At 43.9% G+C, this 19,049-nt stretch overlaps 1 protein-coding gene across 3 annotated transcripts in view; it reads left to right on the forward strand.

Annotated features, from left to right (window-relative positions):
* The first annotated feature begins 579 nt into the window (after window positions 1-579).
* Window positions 580-19,049, forward strand: part of TMEM200A (transmembrane protein 200A) — an 86,519-nt gene continuing 68,049 nt past the window's right edge. Inside the window, exons 1-2 of one of the 3 annotated variants that reach the window (XM_059889889.1) lie at window positions 1,028-1,537; window positions 9,982-10,024. In XM_059889889.1, coding sequence (XP_059745872.1) covers window positions 9,984-10,024 — 41 coding nt within the window. In that variant the 5' untranslated portion in view covers window positions 1,028-1,537; window positions 9,982-9,983. Of the gene's footprint in view, window positions 666-713; window positions 796-1,027; window positions 1,538-9,981; window positions 10,025-19,049 lie in introns of those variants that run through there. The other 2 variants (XM_024996988.2, XM_024996987.2) reach the window with 2 other exon arrangements.

Consider the following 19,049-nt stretch of genomic DNA (forward strand, 5'->3'; position numbering starts at 1 on the left):
ACCGAGGTTTGATCCCTGGATCAGAAGATCATCTGAAGGAGGAAATGGCAACCCAAGTCAGTATTCTTGCCTGGAAAATTCCACCGAGCCTGGTGGGCTACAGTCCATGGGGGTCACAAAGAGTTGTACGACTGAGCGCGCGCGTGCATACACACACACACACACACACACACACACACACACGCACACGTCAGATAACCTTCTTCTCTGTGAATCGGGGACAGTCCCCACTTACTGGATGTTTGAGGGTAAGGAAGATTAACCCATACTCCTCCTTGGCTGTGACGTTTACAGTTGAACCTAAGTACTGCTCACCGAAGCTCTCAAAGATCCGGTTCGCCCTCGTCCGCCCTGCCCATGACCCTCATATCGGGCCACTCTCGCGGGGCTCTTTTCGGTGCTAGATCGGGTGGGCGCTCCAGGGCCGTGTTGATAGTAGACGCCGGGTCTGGTTCCGCTCGCGCAGCGCTCGCGCAGCCCGCCAGGGGGACCCCGACCAGCTCAGGCAGCGTCTGATAAGAGCGAGTCCGAGGGGCGTGGAGCGAGAGTCCTGCAGCGTCGGCTCCAGGAATACCCAGAATCAGCCGGGGCTTCCCCACTGGTGCAGGGGCTGGTGGGACCCCGGCTCCGAATCCTGGGGTTCCAGTGAGAGGCGCGCCCGGCTGGTGGGTGTCTTCTTTTCCACTCTCTGGGCTTCCAGCAGGGAGAAGAGCCCCAGAAAGCGGGTATTTTGTTCCCAACGATAGGTTTTGTCTGCGGTGATCCCTGCACTTCAAGTACAACTTTGAGGCCAGGGTACGCCTCCTGGGGTCTGGGAGTCCGGGGGAGGGGGATTGGATTTTGTCTGCATCCTCAAGGAGGAGGCTGGCGGCTAGAGTGGGGGCGGCAGGGCCTGGGGAGTTCCTACCGGTCGTGGGCAGCGAGAGACTCGCGCGCACCCGGGTCGCGATCGCGTGGCCACGCTCCTGGAAGCCCGCCCGGCACCCTACGCGCCGCCCCCAGACTCCTCTTTCTGCGACTGGAGCGTGAGGTCGGTGGGGATCCGTTCAGTGGGGATCTGAGCACTGCTGAAAACTTTTCTCCTCTCAGCCCCCGTGAGTCTTTTGTCTTGTGCGGCTGAGAGTCCCTGTCCGCTGCCCGGCGCACGGCGCCGGGTGACCACCGAGGGCAGGAGCGCTCGGACTCCGTGAGCCCTATGGCTGCGGCCGGCGGCCCGGCGACCCGCGGCTGGCACAGCCAGCGGCGCGCCCCCAGCCCCGAGGCCGCCGCCCCCACCCACTTCGGCCCTCCCGCAGCCCTCGCCGTCCGCCCCCTCGCCTGACTCATCCGCCCGCGGTGGCCGCGCCGCGTCCGCTGCCCGAGCCCCGCCGGGATGGGGAGGGAGACCGCGGCTGCCCAAGGCTGCGGAGGTTTCTGCTGACGCCCCCAACCCCGCTGCCTCCTGCGCTCTGCTCGGGAGGCGCCCGACGTCCCACCCGCTCCGGGAGTGAGAGCCGTGAGAGGCGACTGGACCCCCGAGGCCCCGCGCTCGGGACAGGTGAGGAGGGAAGAAAAGAACGCAGCCAGGGATGGGAAGGTGGGTGGGCAATCGGTGCAGTTGAAACCGGGCGCTGCTTCACCACCCTCTCCCTCCCCGCGCCACCTCGGCCCCCAGAGTTAGGATAAACACTGACTCCTGAAGTTTGGGGAATAAACCAAACCCGCCATCAGTTCTGGACTCCCCAGTACCCGGAGCGCAAGAGGAGCGGTGTAGGGCAGCCTCCCAGGACCCCGGAGCCTTGGAGCGGCTGGCTGGGTTTCTCCAAGCTACACCCTCCTTTGTCTCCGTTCCAGAGTCAGCATTCTCTGTAAAGATGTCCACAGTATTAATTTATAGTAGTTCTTGGCAAAAGCAAAGTGTGGTCAGGGTTTCCTAAAGCAAAATCTGTATGTGGTAGGATCTTCATAGACAAAATGGAGAGGCGAAGCAATTATTTGCCCAATTCAGCGCTATTCTTCTCCGTATATAATCTGTCCTTAAGAGAAAGGGCTGAGCGTTTGCAAGATTTGCTCCATTAATCATTCTTTTGCTCTAATTAATTGCCCAAGCCAGCATTTCACATTTTGTAGGTACAGGCTCTCTGTGGGTATTTACTGCCACTAGTTTTCGACTGAGAAGTATGTGTCTGTGTGTGTGAATGGTGTATATAATCAGAATAACTCATTTTTCAGTACCAGGCATAGGCAATGCCAGAAAGTCAGATGCTTCCCATATATGTAATTTACTCACTAAAGTCAGATCAAGTACACCTTAGCCTGGTATTGGACTATGCATGTTGGACCTAAGTGTTTATTACCTTTTTTTTTTTCCTAAAGACCTTCAAAAGTACTTGTGGACAACAGAAAGCATTTCAGGAATTGACAATTGATCTTATTTGTCAGTAAGAATATTGAACTCTTTAGGTTTTGCTGTCAAACCAAGTTCTAAGGTACACTTTTTGTAGTTCTTTATGAAGAACTACAAAATTATGAACAAATATTAACAGCTCTGTGAAAGCTATTAACTTTGCTGGCTTGTCATGTCTTGCATTACAGAAACACGTAAAATGACCTTCAGTTTGTTATTTGGCCACCAATACCGGAACATATCACCATTTCGTGAAAAGTAGGCTGAACTTCAAAACTTCTCAAACCTTACTTTGTTTTTCCACTACTTTTTCCCTATACAGAAGCAGCCACTAAAGCATGAAACACTTTAATTTCATGCTTCTCAGACAGCTTAAGTGAAGGAGTTGTTCTTAACAGAAAATAATGTTTCTCTTAAGTAAATTAATGTTTGAGATTTTTTTTTTTAACTCTTAAAATATGTCTTCTGAAGTGTTAGGAATGATTTTTCTCTAATGAAGTCTTAGTATAGAGCTCATTATTGTGAGATGATTTAACTATAATTTGTAACCTTGGTTATAATTAGCTTTGTATCCTAGGCTGGGGAAGCTTTCAGTGAAAGAGAGTTGTATGGGGAGCATCTGTATGGTTTGCAGGCAGCTGACAGAGAGATTTAACCTGTTGCTTCTGAGTCAGGTTCAGGGAAATATATGTAATATCCAAAGGCTTTCTGGAAGGGATTCTTCAGGAAAGGTCACTGTAAAGTGTCATGGCTGCTCTTTTTATTCCAATTTAGAGGAATTACTAGTGATGCTTTCGAACATTCCAAGAGGTTGCTATACTTGAACTTTTGTAGCTTCAGCATTTTGACAACAGCTCACTGGACAAAGATAACTACTAGCATATAGGGGGAGAGGATTCAAACCGTTTATTTAAATTTTCTTATTCCCATGATAAATCTCAGCATAAAGGAACAGAAATTTAAGAAAATAGATAAGAACAAAGATAAGAACAGATGTCACTTTTTATGTTTCTTCAACAAAATTGGTAGACGATAAAATTAAGTCTTCATGGTAATACCTATTACTTATCATATAGAATGTAGAGTCTAAAAGAGGAGGCAATTCTAAAATAAATTTCATTTCATGTTACTTTCGCTAAATGAGAGACAGCATGAGGAGTTCAGTCAAACAAAGCACGTTTGGGAAAAGAACTTGTGTAGAGATGGAAAAAATGTGTCTGCATTAAGATGGACCCTTCATTTTATTAAGGGATATATGATTTGCAGTTTTGTCAAGGGTATTTGTTTCAGGATTTAAGATATGCTTTGTATGCTAAGATCTGGTATGTGTCCAGCCATTCAGAAAACATCCGTGAACCCTTGTCATGGTGCTAGGTTTGCTGATTGGTGGCAAACTAGCCTCTCCTCCTGGGAGTTTGCAGGCTGACAGGGAGAGGACTGGGAAATGTGTCAGATCACTGAGCATCTGCAATGGTCCTTGAGCATCAGGGGTCTGGTCCACACTGGATTTCCAAGGGCATTGGATGGGGAGCTGGAAAACCCAAGTTGTTATCCTGGCTGAGATATTGGTTATGTGGCCTTGGATACCTTTCTAGGCTTTTCAGTCTCTCTGCTCTCATTTGGCAGACCAAGGACTTTGGACTGTGGTCTTTTCATCCTCTTTGTAGAATGCTGCATGATGAAGAGAAATCAGGATGTGGTGGGGCTGGTGTGGTGAGCAGAGTTTGGGTTGGGAGAAGACAGACTGGAGACTGCATTGGATGTTGGGAAAGAGTAATGACCATGATAGTAGGAGGTCAAGGAGACTGAACATCTGGCCCATCACTGATTCTACAAGTTCAAAATAGATAACAAAATAATGAATTAGCAACATTCACTTAGTCCTTGATGGTTTTCAGTGAATTTTCACAAATAATGGCAGTTGATTTTCTTTACATTTCCAAGAGGTTATTCAAGTAGAAAGGTGATGAAACCAGGACTAATTTCGCAGAGCATGTTTGTGCCAGTATGCTCCATTGCTTTTTTGCAGGATCTGTAGAGACAAGAGAAGCTAGAACACACTTTGGAAACCTTGTGTAAATAGGAGACAGAAATATGGGTGGCATCAGATTTTAGTGGCGTTTCAAATGTATGAGGAAAAGTTTAGGTTATATTCTGGAAGATGTGTGCGTGCTAAGTTGCTTCAGTTGTGTCTGACTCTTTGTGATCCCATGAACTGTAGCCCGCCAGGCTCCTCTGGCCATGGAATTTACCAGGCAAGAATACTGGAGTGGGTTGCTCCAGGGGATTTGCCCTGCCCAGGGATTGAATCCACATCTCCCACATTGCAAGCAAATTCTTTACTGATGAGCCACTGGGGAAGCCTATACTGGAAGCTAAGAATCTCCAATTGTGATATTAAGACCTGAAACATCTGAAATTCTGATTGTTAATCTTTAGTTTGATTACTCCTGTTCAGGGCTTCCTCCTCATCTCATTCCCCTTCCCATCCCCAGCAGGAATTCTGGTGATTTGAGTATTACAGTCATGGATAAGACTCTTCCAGAAACTTTGAGTGCAATTGGAAAAAGAAAATTCTCATATAAAGATGGGCATTCTTGGGCCATTGTACTATTAATCAATGGAATATGTTCCAGTAGCAAGTTATTCTTTGGAAATTTTGTCACCAGAGGTGAAATTACACAAAATTCATGGGAGCGTGAGCAAAGTGGGAAGATGTGGACATGTAAGTTCTTTTCTACAGTGTCCTTGTCACTCTGCTCCAGACATAAAGTACACTAATGGAGGTCAAGTCCCCTCCCCTTTACCCTGTGTTCCTGCAGAAGAGAGTTATCAGGATTCATCTGGTTATGCACGCGAGGAACCTACATTTAACTGTGTTAAGCAAAAAAAAAAAAAAAGTATATTTATTGGCTCATGTGACTGGAAAGTCCAAAGGTGAACTTTGCTTTAGTCATGGCTGGAACACAGAGCCTCATGGCTGGAACACACACCCTCTCTCCCCATTTCTCAGTTTCTCTTCTTTCCGAATCAGCTTCATTCTGAGGCCCCTTTCCATGTGTTTCACATGCTGAGAAAGGTGAGCATTGGTGGTACCAAACCTGCATTCATGGGCTTTTGATCCATAAGAAGAGAAGACTTGTCTCTTCCAGGTCCCATTTATGGAAGTCTTCTAAAAGGTCTCTGATTGGTTGTGCTTGGCGGTCATTGACTCAGTCTCCGTGTCCAACCAAGAGTTCTGCTGAAATAGATTTGGACTGGAAGGCGTGCCCGACCCTGTTTGTATGTGGTGCTGGTGGTGGAGTGGGGCAAAGGACTGGGAGGGGCACCATGACTGACGGTTCTGTCAAGAGCTTATAGATCCTCCAAACTTATGAGGCTGCCAATCAAAAACAGCATGTCTATTACTGGGGAGGATTGCTCCCTCCTTTTGGGGAATAGCCTCCTGGACAATGATGTGAAGTTTGTGTGTAGAGGCAACTCAGATGCCCAAGGCCATGCAAAATCCAGAAATGGGACCTTCCTCCCAGCCAAGGCAAAGTCATGAGATGAAATAATTCCTTCCATGTCTAGAGTTTGGTAATAGGGTCCAGAGGATTACGGAGTGAGGAACCCACCATTTATCCATGTCCATGTGCTTTTAGGAAACACCCTTGTGCCCTATTTTCAGCCTAGGGATTTTATTTTCAAAAGCCTTGGTCATCCTGGGATCATGAGATTGGAGACCCCCTATTTTGGGCATTACAAGATCTAGTGACACAGTGACAGTTTGAACGAGGAAGTAAAGTGATGAACATACAACTATTGTTTTAAACAGATTTGTTGAGATTGTGGGAACTGGGCAGAGAGGAAGCAGTGGGCAGAGATTAGGGTTATCGCTTAGGAGGCCGAAGATGATTGGTCCCAATAAAATATTGGCTTGTGTGAGCAACTTTATGAAGGTCTGATGAGGACTAGGGAGCCTTTGTGTTGACAGAAGTATTGGAAGGATAAAACAAATCGGGAAGGACAAGACCAGAAGGTAGGCTGGGTCAGTAGGTGAAGTGACTATGTGTTGTACATTTGTTCATAGCAAACGGGCTGTATCGAGAGACGTCCTGTAGCCACCACACATCCTGGGGGCAAAGCCTTTATATGTGTAGCACTGACATTTATCAAAGACCTAACTTCTGTGCCAGGTCCCATGTTACATGCTTTACATCCATTACTCATAAAAGCCCTCTAAGATGCGAAAACAGAAAGTAAGGGAAGTAAATGACTTGCTCAGGGTTATACGGTCATTAAGTGGATTCAAACCCTGGCAATCTGAAACAAAAGCCTGTGCTTAAACTATGCAACACTGTCTCTCAAAGTCAAGATAAAAATCCAGTACATCAGGCCAAATTGAAGGATGAGTGCCAAACTGGACCATCCGATGGGCATCCAGACTGCCAGGAATACAGGCCAGACAGAGGGGATGGAATGGAGGCTATTGGAGTGAAGAGGTAGAGCATCGGGGTTCAGTAGCAAACTTAGTGCCTGAGTAAGAAAGGCACAGGCATAGATTCTTGGCTTGGGGTTTGGGTGCGGTGAGGAACGTGGGTAGGAACAGCTCAGGAAGTTGAACAGGTGGGCAGATCAATAGAACAACTAGAGCTTGATTGTTGATCTGAGGCCAGGAACTCTGCCATCTGCCTCGCTTTAAATATCCTTCATGATGGAAGTCAATACAAATACAGCATGGGCAGCTCCTTAGAGGGAGACGGAGTTCTATTAGTTGTCAGGCACTATTGGGGAAAAAAGAGCTAACATTTGTAGAGCACCTGCCATGTGCCTTCTATACATAATCTCACCAAATCTTCATTAGAGTCCTGGGAGGAGATGTATTGTGGCTTTTTTTTTTTTTGGTTGTTGAGCCAGGAAATGAAGGCTTAGAGAGGTTAAATTACTTGCCTGAGCTCCTGGAGCCAGACTGGAAGTTGAAGGAGCTGTCATGGAAACTGAAATCTATCTGTAGCTCAGTCTCATCCTGAGTCTTCAGGGAGTCATCCTGGTTCCGGCAGGGCAAGGTCAATTTCAACTCTGGGCCATAGACTTGGGGAAGTCAGCAGAGGCATATGATTGGAAAGGGAGACTGTGAGTTGAACGTTTAGACATTTGAATGGGAGCTGAGAGCAGGTCATCTGAACAGAGTTGTCCAGCAGGACTGTATCTGGCTTTGGCAGAAAACTCAATAACCTAGTAGATTTTTCCCCTCAGTGCAGGATCTCTATCATTACGCAGGATAGATACGTCAGCAAGTCAGATGTTTGGAGGGCTTAATTTTAGTTACTGATTTCAGTTGAAGAGAAGGGACCTTTGCCAGCTGCTATGGCCTGAATTTACCTTTATACATGCAGGTACTTTTCCCAGAAATATGATAAATAAGAAATAGATACATAGAGGAAGAGCATTAGCACATGCTCAATGTCGCAAGAATGTAGAATACACTCCAGCTATAAATGTCCGTACTTGAAGATGCTCTAAATGATGAAATATTTAGAGTTATTTACTGATGAAATATGAGTGATATATCATTTCCCAACAAATGCAAGGTCAAATTGGTCACTGTGTAAATTTGACTGGATGTAGGCGTTTGCTGTGTGCAGTGAACTGTGTATACATATGGTAAGAAGAAGGGGAATGAGAAGGTACATGAGAAAAAATATTTGAGACATATTTTTGAGACTCCATAGCTCATTTGGAGAAGTGAGACAGTCATGTTTAAAATGTTAAAGCAGCACAATAGAATAGTATGATTTTAGAGTTGACGGGATCTTTCAGACAGTGATCAAGATCACAGTGCTAGCCAGTACTATGAAGTACAAACTTATTAGGAGCAGTTGAACATAAATGTTATGGAAACTAAAAAGAATGGAACTGTCTGAGCCTGGAAGACAGATCAGGGGAGGCTTCCTAGAGGAGGCAAGTTCTGATGAGCATGTGACAGAAGGGGTTTCCAGGTAGCATGCTGCTGCTGCTGTTTTGTCACTAAGTTGTATCTGACTCTTTTGCAACCCCCACGGACTGTAGCCCACCAGGTTCCTCTGTCTATAGGATTCCCCAAACAAGAATACTGGAGCGGGTTGTCATTTCCTTCTCCAGAGGATCTTTCTGATCCAGGGATTGAACGCACGTCTCCTGTTTGGCAGGTGGATTCTTTAGCACTGAGCCACCTGAGAAGCCCAAGGTAGCATGACCAGGAACTTATAAATATCCTGTAGCCAGAGACCACCGGGAAATGACTTGTAGTTGAACAGGTTATGTTTGCTACTTGTTACAGTGAAGGAAAATGTACAGTCCAGGAAAACATGGAGCATTGCAGTAAATGTTAGAAATGAGTGATTATAGGAGTTGGTCTTGTAAGTGATTTGAAAGAGGGTTTAAAGAAATAGGACTTTGCATTGAAGCAGAAATAATCTTATGAGTTTGTATCTTAATAAGTCTTATCTAGAAGTAGCAAGACTAGAGAGGCTAACACTATTATTGGCAAAGATGCAGCAAACACTCATTAGCCAGATTAGGAGACTACTGGTCATTTAGGGGATTGGATATTTGTGCTTTTTTGTTCAGATAAGATTACACAGTGGTCTTCTTTTTGTCCTGATCCATCACGGTCACAGAGTGGCCTTATCTGGTGTTGATACTCTGTGAAATCATTTCCATCCAACAAGAGAGCCCCAGGGCCAGCTCCCAGATGCCTGTTCTACTTTTGTGCTCTTTCATAAACTGGAAATTACGTTCCACGGGGTATCTGATTTTATGCACTGACCAAGATACCCATTTACAATAGGAGCCTGTTAGTGAATACTTCTTTGAGGGTTATTGAGGTGATTTTCTTCCTATTCTGTAAAATTGTACTTAATGTTAACAGCGTTTATTAAGTTCTCACTGTTTACTAGGTACCCTGTAAGATTCCAGGGATGTCAAGATAACAAGGATCTCAAGAATCTTATAATCTATTGAGAAAACCACATGTGAATCAGTGATTATGATGCATTGAAATAAAACTGGTAGAGATATGAGAATGGGTAAAGAATAACAGGGGCTTTGGGGATGAAAGTGATGCTGAGAAAAAGCAGGCTCTTCTGCAAACAGTGAGCTAATCACAGAGGTGCTGAATAGGTTGGCAACTGCTGAGGTATGTTTGCAGTTTGGAGAATCAGCATCTTTGGGCTGAAATGCAGTATGAATTCAGATTCTCCATCCTCTCTCTAAGCTGATCTTAGCATAGAAGAGGCATACATTTTTGGCTCACTTGGCAAACCAAGTATCAGATCAGCTCAGTGAAAGAATGAGAACATACATGTGCAAGCGTTTGTAATACAGTAGGGTTACTTATTAAAAGGAAAACTCCCACAATTATGGAGAGGATCTACATGGTTAACACCAGGCTATGGTCATTTAGGTTTAAAGGCTCCTGGGAACTGTTAAATCATACTAAAAATGATCAACCTGGTAATTATGAGACAAGGCTGGGTGCTTTATGAACTATGCCTATTATTACCCTTAGAGAGAGTTATTGGTATGTAACTCAGTGGATTTGTGGCACTAATCTATGGCCCTCACATCTACAGGGATGGATATGAAGGTGGAGCCTGGGATTCCCATGAATTTAAGGTCAGACATGTTAACAAATTAGAGGTAACCCTAACCAATCTAACATTAGTATGATCCCATTAGGTAAAAGATCTGTATTCTACTGGTGTGACCACTTAACAGCTTGCGTGTGTGTGTGTGTGCCTTCAATGGGGTTGGAGGATGTAATTGACCATATCTAAGCCTTAACATGGAGAAGGCAATGGCACCCCACTCCAGTGCTCTTGCCTGGAAAATCCCATGGATGGAGGAGCCTGGTAGGGTGCAGTCCATGGAGTCGCGAAGAGTCAGACACAACTGAGTGACTTCACTTTCACTTTTCACTTTCATGCACTGGAGAAAGAAATGGCAACCCACTCCAGTGTTCTTGCCTGGAGAATCCCAGGGACAGGGGAGCCTGGTGGGCTGCTGTCTATTCACACAGAGTTGGACACGACTGAAGCGACTTAGCAGCAGCAGCAGGGTTACTTAGCATTTCTGAAGGATGTTATTATTTCTAATCATAAAAGTATACATGCTTCCAATGAAAACTTTGGAAAATACTTTATGTATTTTTAAAAATCAGGGAGAAAGTTTGCCTATAATCCCATGACCCAGAAGTACCCATAACATTTTGGCATTTTTCTTCTTTATTTTTAATGAAGTTTTTCCATAGTTAAATGCGCTCTGTTTGCTTAACCTTATGCCCTAAATATTTTCCAGCTTCTTGGAAAGCTTTATTAATGTTGTATAATATTTGATTGCATGATTTACCAAAATTTATTAGCTATTCCCTTAAAATTGGACCTTTAGGCTGTTTCCAAATATCTGGTATTATAACTGGCATTTTGATGAAATCTTTGTTCATATTTCAGATTACTTCTTTAAGGAAGATCCATGGAAGGGTCATTCCAGGGTCAAAGAGTAAGAATACTTTAAGACCTTTGGTACTTACTGCCAAACCGATTTTCAGAGTAGGTAAACTTGTGATTGCCAGTGCACAGAAATCCCCTCTCACCTGCTTGCATGAGGGGTTACTTATTTTTTTCTTAAGTGAATAGCAGTTTTGCCAATTGCTGATTTTGTTCCTTTGTTACCAAGACCTCTCTTTTAGAATGGTGATTGGTCAGATGTTGTGATGAGTCACTCCATTAAAAAACATTATTCACAGAGTGGCCCTGAATATCCAGATAGGGGCCCATGACAGAGAGAACATTAGTTTGTGAATGATTTCTTAAAGCCAGTGACAGGCAGGCACATCTTGTAAGGGCACTCTTCAGACCTTTGTGTGGAGCACCTCCTAGTGAAGGTGAGGCTGGATAAAGGCCCCACTTTTCAGGCCAAAATCCTCTGCCAACTCTGTCCTGTAGTTTGGCGGTTGGGTGCTTGGACTCCTGGACTCCTGGAACATTTGGGATCATTGTGCTTGTGGTCCCTACACTGTTGGAAGGGGCTGTCATCCAGGGAGCATGGGTCTGTGTCTATTTTGTTCACGCTGTTCTCTGAGCAGGCGACCCAGGTGGGTACAATGTGAGGTCGGCTGTGCCCTAATGTAGCATGTGGACACCTGAGAGATACCCCCTCCCCAAAGCCCTCTGCCCTCTTAGTCACTGATCCACCCCCCCCAAACAAGTCAAGCAAAGATCCTGAATTTTGAACTTTCTGGGTTTACTCCCTTTCCCAAAGACTAGCCAACCATATCAAAGTGTCTTGTTTTCAGAGTGATAAACCTTGCTTTATTCCACAAGAAGGAGGAACTTGGAGCTTACCCAAACCTCCATGGGGAGTTTTGTTGTCCAAAACATTGCTTCAGACTACAAGGGAACTATTGAACTTACCACCGCAGTCAGTTTGAGGTGGTTTTTGAGTTCCAATTTCAGTTTTTCCACAACTGCTATTTTGCTGCAGAAATAATTTACAACTACAATAAAAATACTTCTGGTTTTCTTCTAAGAGTTGGAGGGGAAAATTATTATAGTGTTATGATTCCATTTTCTTTTGTGGATCTCAGTAATTTTGAGCAAAATTGTTTTCATTCATTTGTTCACCAAATCATTATTTAGCGAGATTCATTTAGTAGTTGCTGTTGAATCATATTTATGACCCATTTTGGTCAAATGTGAGGTCATCTTATACATGGTAATGTAGAAAAACGGGGAGGAAATCATGACCTAAACATTTATTGGTTGCTTTCTGATGAGACATATAAAAGTCCTCATAGCTTGCATAAAGTAGTACCCAAAGTACCCACGCTCTGTAGGAAGTTCATTAATTAATAATTGATTCAATAAATGTTACATGCTGGTAACGGGATATGGTAGGCATCAAAACAGAGGTTGTGGTGGAGTGTACATCTAAGTGGGAAAGACAGGTCTGCTTCAGAGAGTAGAAAGTGCTTGTGAGGAAAGTAAGGAAATCTAATGAATAGAGTGCCTGGGTTTTTGTAGATCGAAGGGTAGGAAGGACTTCTCTGTGTTTGAGACATTTGAACTAAGACCAGTCTTGCATACTGAGGAAGGGGTGTGTGCACGCATGCTAAGTCACTTCAGTTATGTCCGGTTGTGTCCAACCTTTTGCAACCTGATGGACTGTAGCCCACCAGGTTCCTCTGTCCGTGAGATTCTCCAGGCAAGAATACTGGAGTGGCCTGCCATGCCCTTCTCCAGGAGATCTTCCCAACTCACAGATTGAACCCACGTCTCCTGCAGCTCCTGCATTTCAGGTGGATTCTTTACCACTGAGCCACCGAGGAAGCACATTGGGAAGGGGAAGTAGGCTTTATTCTCAGGGCACTGGGAAACCATTAGGAAGTTTTTATTTGGGAGCATGATATTTGAGGTCATTTATTAAAAATAGGGTTGAGGGGGTTTCCCGGCTAAGTGGTTAAGACTTTGCCTTTCAATGGAGGGGACGCTTACTTGATCCCTTTTTGGGGGACTAAGGTACCACACACCACAGGATGCAGCCAAAAATTAAAAACCTAACCACAGGGGTTGAGATTAAGAATGTTAAGCAGTTCCTCGCTGTGATGATCGTATTGGAAGTGAGAACAAAAGTGGCATTCGCACTTAGAAACTTCTTGGGTTGTTCTGTTCAAGGTGTGCCCTGTATCACTAAGTGGCTGAAAACATTCCATGAACAGTACGCATATGTGTGTGCACGCTAATTCACTTCACTAGTGTCTGACTGTGACCCTATGGACTATAGCCCGCTAGGCTCCTCGGTCCATGGGATTCTCCAGGCAAGAATACTGGAGTAGATTGCCGTGCCCTCCTCCAGGGGATCTTCTAGACCCAGGGATTGAACCCATGTCTCTTATGTCCCTTCATTGGCAGGTTGGTTCTCTATCACTAGCATCACCTCCATAAACAGTATATCCACCTTTAACAGTATATCACCCTCCATAAACAGCATTCAGTTCAGTCGCTCAGTCGTGTCCGACTCTTTGCAACCCCATGAACTGCAGCACGCCAGGCCTCCCTGTCTATCACCAACTCCCGGAGTCTACCCAAACCCATGTCCATCGAGTCAGTGATGCCATTCAACCATCTCATCCTCTGTCATCCCCTTCTCCACCTGCCCTCAATCTTTCCCAGCATCAGGGTCTTTTCAAATGAGTCCCTTCAAAAAGTTTTTAATATAAATACAAATATTTATTTATCCAAAGAATATAAGCAGCTTAATGAGTCTGCCACGAAGTTCTTATGTAAAGCTTTTTTAAAAAAAAACAACTGTTCCTAGCATAGTGGGTCTTCCATGGTAGCTCAGCTGGTAAAGAAGCCACCTGCAATGCAGGAGACCTTGGTTCTAATCCTGGGTCTGGAAGATCCCTTGGAGAAGGGATAGTTTACCCACTCCAGTATTCTAGGGCTTCCCTTGTGGCTCAGATGGTAAAGAATCCGCCTGCAATGAGGGAGACCTGGGTTCAGTCCCTGGGTTAGGAAGATCCCCTGGAGGATGGCATGGCAACCCACTCCAGTATTCTTGCCTGGAGAATCCACATGGACAAGGGAACCCGGCAAGCTACAGGCCATGGGTCACAGAGTCGGACACGACTGAACAACGAAGCACAGTACAGCATAGTGACTTGTGTATGGTATGCATTCAGTAAATGTTTGCTGAATCAGTTATAATGAATCTTCTATACTGTCAGTAAAATATCATCCTAGGATATAGAATCACATTGAAATAACAGTATTTTTATGAAAAGACCAAATAATATCTTTGGAAAAAAATTAGATAACATGTTAACTGTACTATGAATATTAATGATTTTCAATTAGAGTCAAATTAACAGTTAAAATATTGAATATAAATATCTAATACACAGCTATAATTATCTTCTTTAAATACCTCTCACCACACAGTATAGGTGGAAATCTCTGCAAAGTCCACACATTAGATAAAGGTTTTGCTAGTATCAGTTGTTTTTTTCACACTCTATTTAGCACATGTGAAAATAAGCACATTCCTTATTTATTTTATGAATCTCCCAATTGTTGAACCAACCTCTGTTCAGAACTCTTCTGCCAGCCCCCACAGAATGGAATATAGATGGTTATAGCATATAATTAGTGATGTTTGTTAATGAATGTTTAACTCAGTGTCTTCCAGGAGACTGAGTTCAAAATATCCTCTCTGAGTCATCAGACATTTATGGAGAGTGTGCCAAGTGCCGTCCATTGTGGTCAGTTTTGGGAGTTAACAGGCATAGGAACTCACAGTCCAGTGGGCAATCTGGTCAGTACTTAGAGCAAAGAGGAGAGTTTTGAAAGATGATCTTTGGGTAGCGTCCTTGAGTCTAAGCTTGGGGAAAGGAGATAGTAGTGAGTGAAGCTATGCATTACTTCACAGAAGTAGAATTTGGTTAAGTGTTTTTTTCAAAGACAGATTACGAAAAGAAGACAAAGATGAAAAAGGCAGCATGTGCCTTCCATCTTTAGGTAACAGGGCCACTTGCGTCCTGATTCTCATTTCTGTTGAGATTCCCGTGGGGATTTCCCGGCTGTCAGTGACTCAGTGTTCATTTGGCACTGGCTGCAACATCCTCCTCGCTTCAACACCAAGCCCCATGAAGCCCGCCCCCTTGGCTCACAAGCCTTGGGATCTACCCCATGGCCTCCACTCCTGCTGACCCTCACATACTCCTGCAGCTTCATTTTATTTTTTTGACCGCACTGTGCAGCACATGGCATCTTAGTTCCCTGACCAGGGATTGAACCATATCCCTGCATTGGAAGTACAGAGTCTTAAACACTGGACCACTAGGGCAAGTCCCCACATATTCCTGCAGCTTTAGATTGGCAGATTCTTGACTCTGCTGCCTTCTTGGTTGCTAGCAGAGCATCACTTATTCATTGCTTTATTCGTTCATTCACTCATTCATTCTTTCAATAACTATTTTTTTCAGTATCTACTCATTTAAACACTGGCTATATAATGGAAAACAAAGCCAAGTTCCTCTCCTTATGATCCCTATGTTCCAGTTGGAGGAGACAGCCAATGTGTGTATAGTTGTAATGACAAATATTAAGAAGAATGAAGCCCAGCTCAGGAACAGAGAGCACTGGGATGGGGGTAGAGGGGCGGGTAGTATAGCCTAGACACAGAAAGCCTCAGGGATCAGGTCTGAAATTTGAGCAAAGATGTGATTCAAAGGGAGGGAAGGAGTCATTAGAATGTCTGGGTGGGAGGAGAGCTCCAGGCTGAGAGCAGGAAGTGCAAAGGCCAGAGGAGGCAGCAGGAGAGGTGGGAGTAGGTTTGGAATGTTTGAATAGCAAAGAGGCTGGTGTGATTAAAACAATGCACGGGCTTATAGAGGGCCTTGGGACCTTGAGGGAACTTTGGACTTTACTCTGAGAAGCGAGGAAGCACCTGCCAGGATCCTACTCTACCCGAAGCTTTGTTAGGCCCAATCTAATAGAATTAACTAGTTTCGGGAAGGAATATGCAGTGAGTCGAGGTCTGTTCATCCCCCGTAGATGGGCCTGATGGGCCTGAACTCCAACTCAAGATTCTTGAAAGTGATGTGATCAAATGAGAGTGCCATTGACAAAGACTTTGAATCAAGGATAACCCAGAGAATTTCAAAGGGGATGTTTTACTTTGGGTGTGAGCAGAATTTGGTTGTGGATAGAAAACAGTATGCATTCACAGATTCAGTGCCCTGAGGAGACTTTTTCATATAGTAAGAAATCTGAAGACTGGAGAACTCGTCTACTTTTGCTAAAGTTCACTTGCTAAGTATTTGATGCAGATACAAGATTAAAATCCAGGCCTTTTTCCTCTTGATGTTGACTCTTGAGAAAAGGGGTGATGCACATGGGTTAAGCAAGAGAAACAATGTGAAATTTGGCCTGAGATTAGCTACCTAATAAGAACCGGAACTGTCAGGGTTAGTGACTTGGAGCATGCCCATCAGCATCAGCATAAGCATGCCCATAAACATCAGCATTTGTTTGGTCAACAGATGCCCATGGAACAACTGCTGTGTTCTCGGTATGACTGTGTGTGATGCTGGGGGAACAGGGAGCTGTGTTCACAGGGGCAACAGGAAGCTTGTACTATAGTAATAGAGGCAAATAATAATAATAATAAGTCATAAGTAGTAAGTGTGGTTTGTAACATGAAGACACAGGCTGCTAGGAGAGAGGGTCATGAGTCAGAGGGGAAATGAAGGTTCCCCTGAGAAATGTCTTAAGATAGGACCAGAGACCAGAGGAGCTTGTCTGGACAAGATCCTTGCCAGAGAGAAAAACCCAGGCAGGAAGGTTTAAAAAGGAAGGAGTTGGGTTGTTTTTGAGAAACAGGGAGCAAGTTGTGTTATTGGATCAAAGTGAGCCTAGGAGAGAGAGTGGAAGGAAAAGTTGTAAGCTGGGCCAGCGGCATCATGTAGTGTCCTGAGGGAAGTGGAAATCCGAAGAGCCAGCTTTGAGAAAAAGAGGGTTGACAAATGAATCGCATTTGGATATCATTCTAGGAGTTTTCTGGTGAAGGGGCTGGAGGAAGCAAGAATGCATAAAGGAGATAACAGGGCGTTGGATTGGGTGGTGGCAGAGATGAAAGAAGTGGAGAGAGAAAAGGGAGGTTTTGAAGGCAGAACCAGTGGAGCTTGGTAACTGATAGCACATGGGAAATTGTGGTCCAGGATGCTCCAGGACTTTAGCGGGGATGGTGGTAACATTCACATAGGTGAGGAAGACTTTTCCCAAGTTCCGTTCATGAGTTCAGTTTTGGACACATAACATTTGAGTTATAGGTGAGATATCTCAGAGGAAAGGGCAAGTAGGCGTTTGGACAGATGGGTGTGGAGCTTAGATGATAAATTTAGAACGGGCACCTAAATTTGAGAGTCTTTAGCCTGTAGTTGGTAATAAAGTCATGCAGAGAATAGAGACTGAACAAAGAAGGTGGCTGAGGAGCATGCTTTGGGATTTCCACCTTAAAGGGTAGTCGAAGAAACATACAGAGAAGTATTAATAGCAGCCCTGGAAGAAGGAGAAAAGCCAGGGGTGTGATGTCATTGATGAAAGTCACATGATATTAGTGAAAAAGTTTGTTTGCACATGCTCCTTACTGAGCCCTTTCTGAAGATTTGGGTTCAGTCTCTTTCTCCAGTTTAACCTACCGGTGCAACCATAGAGTAGCCTGTAAGTTTTGGGTGAGATGAGATTAGAAGTTACTGAAAATCTTTTTTTTTTATTCCATGGGCATAGTTGTTGATATTAAATTAGAATAGAATAAATGCTCAAATCATACCTTCACAATAAAATGATGATAGAATAGCGTATCTGAAGGTCAGTTTCATCATTATCATGTTCATTATTTTTCTATTTCTGCTATCAATTCCATGGCTGCCTTCCAATATAGTAGGTGGAGAAGGACATGTAACCCCATTCCAGTATTCTTGCCTGGAGAATCCTATGGACGGAGGAGCCTGGTGGGCTGCTGTCCATGGGGTCACACAGAGTCGGACACGACTGAAGTGACTTAGCATTGAACTTTGTAAAGTATTTGCATATATACTTTTAACAAATTGAAATATAATTGACGTGTAATACATTGGTTTTGGGTAGACAACACAGTGATTTAATATATGTGTGTATTGTGAGATACTTACCCCAATAAGTCTTACTAAATTAGCATCTATCACAACACATAGTTACAACTTTTTTTTCTTGTGATGAGAATTTTTAAGAACTACTTTCATCAGCTTCAAATATGCAATACAATGTTATTAACTGTAAGTCACCATGCTGTACATTACATTCCCTAGGACATTTATTTTATAACTTTATTTTGAACCATTACTACATCATATTTAATATATTATCTACGTGATAGGCATTTTTTTAAAACCACAAATAGAAGTTTAAGCTATTTTCTTTTCCAGGACCATATGAGGAAAATATATCATGTAAAAGCAAGTTGCTTGGATAACTAGCAAAAGACTCAGAGGATTACCCTGGCTCTTGTTATTAAAATGCATTTTAGCTCATTAAAACTGAAGAGAAAAGACACCTGTTAATTGAGATTGCCTTTGGCCTCTCCCCTTGGGAGCTTAGCCCGTCCTGTATGTGACAGTGGACCCTGAGGGAGCATCATATCTTTGTTCCTGTATTTTCCTACAGGAAAAGACACAGTAGAAAGTCACTAGTAGTACATGAAACGAATGTACAAAAATTGAAAACCATCCTGTGTGTGCATTTTCAGATTAGAAGGGATTAACTACATTTACATTTTCTCTAATCTTCTAATGTAGTCTTTTCATTTTTAAAATATGTTTCATCATATTAAAAGACTGTTTAAGATTCAGGAATAACCTTATTTATAAGAGGAGTTTATAAAAGCGCTTAGTAGTGCTTATTATGTCCATTGTTATTTTAGTCGCTAAGTCGCCTACGACTCTTTTGCGACCCCATGGACTGTAGCCCACCAGGCTCTTCTGTCCATGGGATTTCCCAGTGGGTTGCCAGTTCCTTCTCCAGGGGATCCTTTTGACCAAGAGGGATTAAACTCATGTCTCCTGCATTGGCAAGCGGATTCTTTACTACTGAGCCACCAGGGA

The sequence above is a fragment of the Bos taurus genome, chromosome 9 (assembly GCF_002263795.3).
Source record: "Bos taurus isolate L1 Dominette 01449 registration number 42190680 breed Hereford chromosome 9, ARS-UCD2.0, whole genome shotgun sequence".
NCBI lineage: Eukaryota > Metazoa > Chordata > Mammalia > Artiodactyla > Bovidae > Bos > Bos taurus.